Source organism: Haplochromis burtoni, unplaced genomic scaffold, assembly GCF_018398535.1.
Source record: "Haplochromis burtoni strain Fernald_Lab_line unplaced genomic scaffold, NCSU_Asbu1 Contig_60, whole genome shotgun sequence".
Taxonomy (NCBI): Eukaryota; Metazoa; Chordata; class Actinopteri; order Cichliformes; family Cichlidae; genus Haplochromis; species Haplochromis burtoni.
The window spans coordinates 1,656,372-1,665,797 of NW_024582421.1; the positions used below are offsets into that span (position 1 = coordinate 1,656,372).

Sequence of the window (9,426 nt, forward strand, 5' to 3'; positions counted from 1 at the left end):
ACAATAGCGAAGGCAGGACCAAACCATGACCCCCCACCCCCACTAGGTGATGAAGCCGATCAAAGGAGCCCAAAGGGATTGATCAAATGTGATGGCAGAGGCTGTATCAAGACTAATGTGATTAGATGGTTTTTATATTGGTTAGAATTAAGATTATTTTTATTTTTCCAGTTAATGAGGACCATTTTCTTGGCATGCATAGGGCCGTAAAAACAACGTGGGCTGTGTTTATTTCTGCAGTGACCTCATCCAAGTTGCTCAGCAAGCATACTAAAGGGGAGGCTGGAATGTTACATTTCAGACACTTTGATAAGTCTTCACATATCTCACGTCAAAACTTCCGAACTGGTGGACAGAACCAAAGAGCGTGGATGTAATTGTCCGGTGTATTTGCTAGACAGTGTGAGCAGTTGTTGGAAGGCGTATAGCCCATCTTGAACATCCTATGACCAGTATAGTGCACTCAATGTAATATTTTGTATTGTATTAATTGCAAACTAGGATTTCTGATACATTGAAAGGTTTTTAAGCATATCTGAGACCAAAGGTTTTGGTCTAAGCTGATCGATAAATCTGCTTCCCATTTTGCAATAGGAAGGGATATTGATTCATCTATTTTAGAAAGTGTTCTGCATATTTTAGAAAATAATTTGGGGGGGTTTAGATTAAAAAATTGTACCACACTTGGTGGTGTTTGTAATTCAGCTTCACTCGGATTAAATTTCTTTTTTACTATGGATTTAATTTGTTGATATTCCAAAAATCGTTTCTTGTTAATCCCATATTGTGTAACTAGTCTGTCAAACGAAATAAAGTTTGTTCCTTCCAATATATGTTCCAAGTATTTAATTCCTTTGCAACTCCAATCTGAAAAGTTTATCATATTATTGTTTTGTAATATGTCAGGGTTGTTCCAGATAGGTGTACGTTTGCATGGGATTAATGAAGACTCATTTTTAGAAACTCCCACCATGCTGTCAGAGAAGAGCAGATGTTGATGCTTTTAAAGCATTCATGTCGTTTGATGTTTGAACTGATAAGTGGTAGGTCTGAAATTTCTATTGTCACTTTAACATTGATAGTGTTAAATACCTCATGAATCTCGACTTCTTGGTACATGGTTATCAAAAAGTTACATTCCAAAATATTCTAAAAATATGAATGAAGAGTGATATATTGTTGACTAAGATTACTGCAATGCTGTACTTAGTTATTTATCAGATTTACTAATGACAGAGGGATTTATAATGTCTTCTTGTCTAATAGAAATTTATTTCCAGAGTATCTTACCTTGGTTCATTGTCACTGAAGTCTGGGGGTTTCCCTTTGGACATGTCACTTCTCGTGGAAACAGGTCTTTGGTGCTCATGTGGACTTCAATAAGGATCAGAAAATGTCTTAATTAGACAAAGCTTAAAGAGGCTTTTGTTTACCTATTCAAAAAGCAATTTCAATTTACAACAGAACAGGATGCCCAGCATTAACTATTTGATGTTAAGTGACAGAAATATTTTTAAGTGTTTTGCTGAAAAAGATACTGAACACAGCGTGCTAACCAGCTGTCTCTGTTCCATTAATAGAGACAGCTGATATTAATATCACTGTTCATTTCAAGAAGTAACTGATAGCTGATGTAGTGTCAAGTCTACCCTTGATGTTTTTGTTGTCCAGATACTCCTATGACAGAAAAATAGTCAAAACTGAATGACAATCTTCTCGATAAGCAGCATAATTGGATGTTATGACCAGGCTTCAGCATCATCTGAGGTAAGTTACAGATTCTGTAAATAGTGTGTGAAGAGAGGGAAATGGGCCGTAACACCAAGGCTCCATATTAGGCTTTAAAGAAAGCTTTAGCAATAGCTCTGAAACCTTGTTTCATGTTCTCCACTGTCTTTTCACTGGACAGCAAGTTGGGTAACTCCTGCCGACTACACAGAGAGTCTGCTGTATCTGTGCTTCCACAGACACATGGCTTAGCAGCAAAGATCCACACACCACATTTAAGGTACACCTGCTTTGTGCTGTTGATAACATTATATGATCTGCCAAAAATCAAAACTGTTCTAAACAACTTCGTCATTTAACTGACAACCACATAGTGGTGATGAAGTCTCTCCTTCAGTGCTGTATTTCAGTTATTTACGTACAAAGCTATGCATGACCAGCAATATATTGTTGACTAAGATTACTGCGATGCTGTACTTAGTTATTTATCAGATTTACTAATGACAGAGGGATTTATAATGTTTTCTTACTTGTTTAATAGAAATTTATTTCCAGAGTATCTTACCTTGGTTTATTAACACTGAAGTCTGGGGGTTTGCCTTTGGACATGTCACTTCTCGTGGAAAAATAACTCTCTGAGTCTGGTCTTTGGTGCTCATGTGGACTTAAACAAAGGTTAGAATACCTTAATTAGACAAAGCTTAAAGGTGCATCTGTAACTTTTGTTTACCTATTCAAAAAGCAATTTCAATTATCAACTGAACAGAATGCCCAGCAGTAACCATTTTGATGCTAAGTGACAGAAATATGTTTACGTGTTTTGCTGAAAAAGATACTGAACACAGCGTGCTAACCAGCTGTCTCTGTTCCATTAATATCACTGTTCATTTCAAGAAGTGACTGATAAATGATGTAGTGTCAAGTCTACCCTCGATGTTTTCGTTGTCCAGATACTCTTATGGCAGAAAAATAGTCAAAACTGAATGACAATCTTCTCGATAAGCAACATAATTGGATGTTATGACCAGGCTTCAGCATCATCTGAGGTAAGTTACAGATTCTGTAAATAGTGTGTGAAGAGATGGAAATGGGGCGTAACACCAAGGCTCCATATTAGGCTTTAAGGAAAGCTTTAGCAATAGCTCTGAAACCTTGTTTCATGTTCTCCACTGTCTTTTCACTGGACAGCAAGTTGGGTAACTCCTGCCGACTACACAGAGAGTCTGCTGTATCTGTGCTTCCACAGACACATGTTTAGCAGCAAAGATCCACACACCACATTTAAGGTACACCTGCTTTGTGTTAACAGTAATATTATATGACCTACCAAAAATAAATAATGTTCTACACATTGTCATCATTTAGCTGACAACCATATACTAGTGATAAAGACTCTGCTTTAATGCTGTATTTCGGGTTTTTATGTATTTACAGCAAATGCTACAAGAACTTTGCTCTACTAAATACATTGTCACTTCTGCATTAATGTAACAGATTCCAAAGTTCATATTAAAACTCTTAATGTCACTTTAACATTGATAGTGTTAAATACCTCATGAATCTCGACTTCTTGGTACATGGTTATCAAAAAGTTACATTCCAAAATATTCTAAAAATATGAATGAAGAGTGATATATTGTTGACTAAGATTACTGCAATGCTGTACTTAGTTATTTATCAGATTTACTAATGACAGAGGGATTTATAATATTTTCTTACTTGTCTAATAGAAATTTATTTCCAGAGTATCTTACCTTGGTTCATTATCACTGAAGTCTGGGGGTTTCCCTTTGGACATGTCACTTCTGTGGAAACAGGTCTTTGGTGCTCATGTGGACTTCAATAAGGATCAGAAAATGTCTTAATTAGACAAAGCTTAAAGAGGCTTTTGTTTACCTATTCAAAAAGCAATTTCAATTTACAACAGAACAGGATGCCCAGCATTAACTATTTGATGTTAAGTGACAGAAATATTTTTAAGTGTTTTGCTGAAAAAGATACTGAACACAGCGTGCTAACCAGCTGTCTCTGTCCCATCACTGTTCATTTCAAGAAGTGACTGATAACTGATGTAGTATCCACTCTACCTTCAATGTGTTTCATGTCCAGATACTCCTATAGCAGAAAAATAGTCAAAACTGAATGACAATCTTCTCGATAAGCAACATAATTGGATGTTATGACCAGGCTTCAGCATCATCTGAGGTAAGTTACAGATTCTGTAAATAGTGTGTGAAGAGAGGGAAATGGGGTGTAACACCAAGGCTCCATTTTAGGCTTTAAGGAAAGCTTTAGCTCACTGCAAACCTTTTTAATGTGCAAATGCTATTGGGTGTAAGGAAAGAAGAGTTTAGGCAGCTCGTAGAAGAAGAAGCTGGGTCAGAGTGGTCTGTTGGCGGATATGGCAGAAAGACAACCATACATTCACATTCATAGGCATGGCCAATTCTGAATCACAATCTAACCTAACAAGCTTGCCATTGGACTGTGGAAAAAAACAGGAGTACCTAGAGAAAACCCACAAAGCCACAATAAAACATAGAAATTCAAAAGGAAAACCCAGGAAACCAGAAAGTTCAAACCAGGAACCTTCTCAGGTTTCCCTTGGACATGATCTTTGAGTCTCAAATGGCACATGTTTTACAAAGCTACATAACGATTTTAACGTTTGTTTCACAAGAAAAATCATAACTCAATTTTCAGAGCTTTACCAGTTTCAAACCTATGATTAGCAGATCTGTTACAATAGAGGAAAAAATTACAGCAACAGAGTGACATAAAAATACACACTGCCTCAGCATCTGCACATTAGTTTTCACATTCAAGTTTATAACATCAAGTACATTAATATTTAGCGAAATGTTTAATTGTTTAGTCGGCATAGTAACAGTGAGATCAAAAATTGTAACTCACTTGGCAGTCGATGTGGTCATATGTTGTTCCTCAGACATGTTTGTTTAAAACACAGTTTTCTGCTTTCCGGTGGTCCTGCATTCGTTTTTATCTAATTGTGGAGCTACTTTAAATTAAATTATTTCCAAATCCATGCACAAGTTTATATGAACACAAAAGCTGCCACTCTTTCAATCACACTTGGCTTGAAAGCGGTCTTGATCCATAGTATCCCTTTGGAACAGTCTTCTTTCTAAACAAATTTCAAGCGCTGAATTAAGTCTGGTTTTAACCTGACTTAAAAAATGGTCTTATGACAAAACGAAAAACCAGAATGTCTTCAGTGCATGTGACTTAGACGAATTAAGAAACTGATCAAAGTCCATTACAATACTTCCTGGTTAATTTATAACAGAAACAACTGTAGTGACCTTGACATCCCAACTGCCACAAAATAAAGACTATTATCATTAAGATTTGTCTACAATGTCGTGTTCTAAGTGAACTGAGGACGGATAACTTAAGCAGAAATATCTTAATAACATATTATCATGGAAGGATTTCCATTACATTATATTACATACAGACTCCAGTAGTGCCCAAGCCTGATTGTTCCTCAATGCCACTGACATTTGTAGTTTTCATCCGTAGCTGTTGAATAGATATCAACACCAGCACTGACTCCTGTGTCCAGGTACAACCTCAGAGCCTCTAGCCTAGTACCATTCTCTTAGTCTTATATTCTTCTATTTTCTGTGCCAACTGCTATTTACATTTCAGATATATTGTTATGATTTTAAGCATATTGAGCTCTTTATACTAAAAGAGTATTTTTGTCATACAATTTTCCAAGAATAAGACACAATATAATGGCACCAAAAGAAAAAAAAATCATTGTGTCTATTTAAATTTGAATATTGGGTCAGCATGCAATCCTCATAAAGACTGTGATCCACAGCGTTTTCACAAAGATAATACTCAAACTCATATTACTGAATCCAGCGTTGGTTTTTTTAGACACTGTGTTTTGGAATAAAAGCAAAGTTGAAAAGTAACATAAAACACATACAGATTTCTGTATTAAATAAGTTGTTCTTATTATTGATTATTACTTTTGGTAATTAATTTTCTAATCCCAAATTATTACTCTTCCTTTTCCACTTAATTACCCCAAGTACCATATTATTAGCAGCTATAATAGAAAGTGCTACCCTGATTTCTGTTTACAGCGCTGCTTTCTGTCGTTCTTATGAGTCCTCATGCAGCAAAGTCTGCTTAAAGGCTGGAACAGTATCTAGTTAAAGATTAAGGCATTTATAATGATAAGATATGTGTTTTGGAGATAACGCTACTAAACTATAGTGGTGCATACAGGTTAGTCAGTAAATGGATTGTGCACTTAGTGTGTTTCTCTATTGGGTTATTTAACATCACTCATTCAAAATTAAAGATCCATATGACTCCAAAACTCATATGTGGGCATTTCTATATCTGATGGCGCTCGTGTGTGAACATGTGTGTGAACACGTGTGCATGCATGTCAGGTATTTTGAAACCTTGTGTATATATATTTTAAAATAAAAGCAAAAGGCGTGGAAGGTAAACAATTAACGAGCTTCAATCTTTCAGTCTCACTCTGCCATGCACTGACACTCCTACACACAATGCAAGCACATGAAATGACAGACATGACCCTACAAACCTGTCATGTGCTTAGTAAAACCTCCTGTGTATGGGGGAGGCTTAGTCAGTGTGTGTGAGTCTACTGCCTTTATTACCTTGTACACATGGTCAGCACCTGTTCACTGTTCTCCTCCATGTCTTTTCATTACCCGTGTAGCTCAATGAAAACTCATCACCCTTAAACTCTGACTCACCCATCCCCACTGTTTTGTCTGTCTTCCCATCTCTGCACATTGTTCCCTAATTTGTGCCTGTCAGCCATAAAAAAAGAACTTTATTTTTTATGGAAGTGAAATACAAAGTATTTAATGATAAAAAGTTAATGAATGCTTAAAACATTCTTATCATTTAAGCATATTGTGAGAAAAACTTAATGTGGCTGAGAAGTATTAATAAATTAAATGGTGGTTTCTATTTAAGTAATAATGTTACTTCTATTGTCCATACCCACTCCACCCATGTCTGCTTCTTTCCCATGTGACTCTCATTGGTGCCATGTATAACCGGAATGCAATATAGTTAATAAGAAACAAAAATCATAAAGTTTTACACTGGACAATAATGTAGTGTAATGACAGTTGATTACACTGCAGAGCTTTCGTTGATGATTTACAGGAAGTAAACGCCTCCATATTATAGTGTTTTAATTCTAAATCCAAGTCACCACTCGCAACACTCAGCGTGCTTCTGAAAAGCTTTCATTATCATTAACAGAGTTGAGTTTATGCTCTGATGTCTCATCTTTTGACCAGACAGTTTTCCAGCTGTCACCACATCACCCTGCTTCCCCCTGGAACCGGCGGCACTGAAAAGGGAAACGCGTGATTTCTCGATAGGCGAGTTCCTGCTTAGTGCCAGTGCTTCCTGGTTTTTGATTAATCCTAACACTGCTATTATTGTCACGTTTAAATCTTATTCCACCACAGCAGCAGACAAATTCTGTAATTTAGATATGCCTCATCAAAAAATGTGGTGTACCATACCAGATATTCATTTTATATTAGTTTATAATCATGTCATTAGTTAAAAGGGTTCACATAAATGTCTGAGAAATTTTTTTGTGTAGGTAGGCCTCCAGGGTTTGGTTGACTAGCTTTCAGAATGGCCTTCCCACATCTGAAGTTCAAATCTATTTAAAATTTGTGGACTCACTTTAAAGTCGTGTCTGTTACAGGGAAACAACCAATTTAAAAGACCTCTACCATTTCTCCCAAGAAGAGTGATCAAAAATCCAGACAAAATTATGCTTGAAGCTTAATAAATGCTACCAGAAATATCTGGTCGAGATGCAACTTGCTAAGGAACATTTAACCAAATAATAATGGGGTTGTATGTATAGATTTGAGATTATAGGTCTCCAGAGAAAATCCAAGATAAATTCAAACTTGTGCTCACAATTCTTGCTTGTTAAAGTCATTAAAGATGTATTCGGTACAATCAAATGATAAAACTGATTCAGATAAAATAAATCATTAAAAGTCCCAAAGTACCATGACATTCAAGCCTATGATGAGTTCTCTCAAGCCTCTCTACTTTCTCTCTTACCAGCCATCTTTGTTTGCTTTTTTCCACTTGTTAATAATCCCCTTCTTGTCCCTCTTTCATCACCAGCTACAAAAACTCTCCATACTCATCACCTTTCTCATCCCATCTCCAGCACTGAAAGATGACCTGGCAGCTGGAGCGATAGGCAGGCTGCTCTAATCTCTTAGGTGACTATTGGACTGGTGTGTGTGTGTGTGTGTGTGTGTGTGTGTGTGTGTGTGTGTGTGTGTGTGTGTGTGTGCGCGCGCGCGCGCGCGTGCGTGCGTTTCAACCTGTTTGTTGAATGGTCACTGACAGCGAACTAAAATTAACTACACTGACTACTGTATTCTTCGGACCATAAGGTGCACTGGATTATAATGAGTATTTAACAAAAAAAAAAAGAATCAGATAAGTCAAACTTTACTCTGCTTTGAGTTTAAGCATTAAAACTTTGGATTCTTATCTACTAATATCATTTTATTATTTCATTAATGTAGCAGAAGACTCAGCTTTTCACAAACATGGCCAGTAAAAAGCTCCTTTTTGCTTTCTTGCTTTCAGTGCATTTCAGTTGAGTAAAAAAGTTGAATCAGTACTTCAAATTAGGGGGGTTTAGCACTAGTTGTATCTGTATCTGTGTGTGAACAGATTATTTTGTGATAACCTTTTGAATAATTTATTGTGTCATATTTGGCAATTTCTGCTTCCCCGATTTTCTATCAGAACTTTAAGCTTCTCCCTTTTTCTGATCATATCTGTGGAACAGCATTCCTTAATGACTGAGCCAGTGTCTCCTGACAGTTATTCTTGCAAAACGCATAGCGATTAGTGGATCACTGGACCCTGTAGTCCCATAATGTGTGATATGGAGCAGTTCTGAATGGACACTTGTGGATACTTGTCCAAGAAGTGTGTGTGTGTGTGTGTGTGTGTGTGTGTGTGTGTGTGTGTGTGTGCCTATAGTGCAGCGGGTGTTCCCAGGTGCCTCACAGAGATGTTGGGTGTCTAAATTTCTCCAGTGGAAGAATTTAACCTCTGAACTCCAAAGGAAAGAGCGTTTCATCTACCAGTGAGAACGTGGGTTCAAACTCACGACACACACAGTCACCAAAAAACACACTAATAAGCACTTATGGGAATACAATAGAGACATACTCTTAGTTCTAAGCTGTTATAATGATTCATGAGGACATGGTTTGCATCATTACCCCAAAGGCCTGATCTTTGACACTTGCAACTGCAAAACACAGCCTAGTCCTCCCTCTGAGCGATCACATCTGTACAGATGTGTGAGCACTCGCTTCTTCCTTCACCTTACTGTGTTGCATCCCCGAACCTCCCCTCCTACTCACCTTTACTCTTTGTTTTCTCTACATTTATTCATGACATTTTCTTCCAGCCTTTGCCCTGTTACAGAGAAAATGAACACACAGCAAAGGTTTGGAAAAAGAATAATGAGCTGCTTGAATGTTTTTCATTTTGTTGTTGAGAACTTCACACCTAATCATTTTCATATCTTATTTCCGGCAGCTGCTGTTGTTGTTTTGTTTTTTATGATGTTGTCCAGTTTGATGGATGAACTGAATATAAACATGA

General features: G+C 37.0%; 1 protein-coding gene across 1 annotated transcript in view; it reads right to left on the bottom strand.

The window, feature by feature from the left end:
- Positions 1–3,529, bottom strand: part of LOC106633537 (NLR family CARD domain-containing protein 3) — a 26,602-nt gene extending 23,073 nt beyond the window's left edge. The window contains exons 1-2 of the mRNA XM_042221056.1: positions 3,483–3,529; positions 1,291–1,374 (exon numbers count right to left, since the gene is read on the bottom strand). Of these exons, the coding sequence (XP_042076990.1) occupies positions 1,291–1,374; positions 3,483–3,526 (128 nt within the window). The 5' untranslated portion in view covers positions 3,527–3,529. The remainder of the gene's footprint in view (positions 1–1,290; positions 1,375–3,482) is intronic.
- Positions 3,530–9,426: the final 5,897 nt, after the last annotated feature.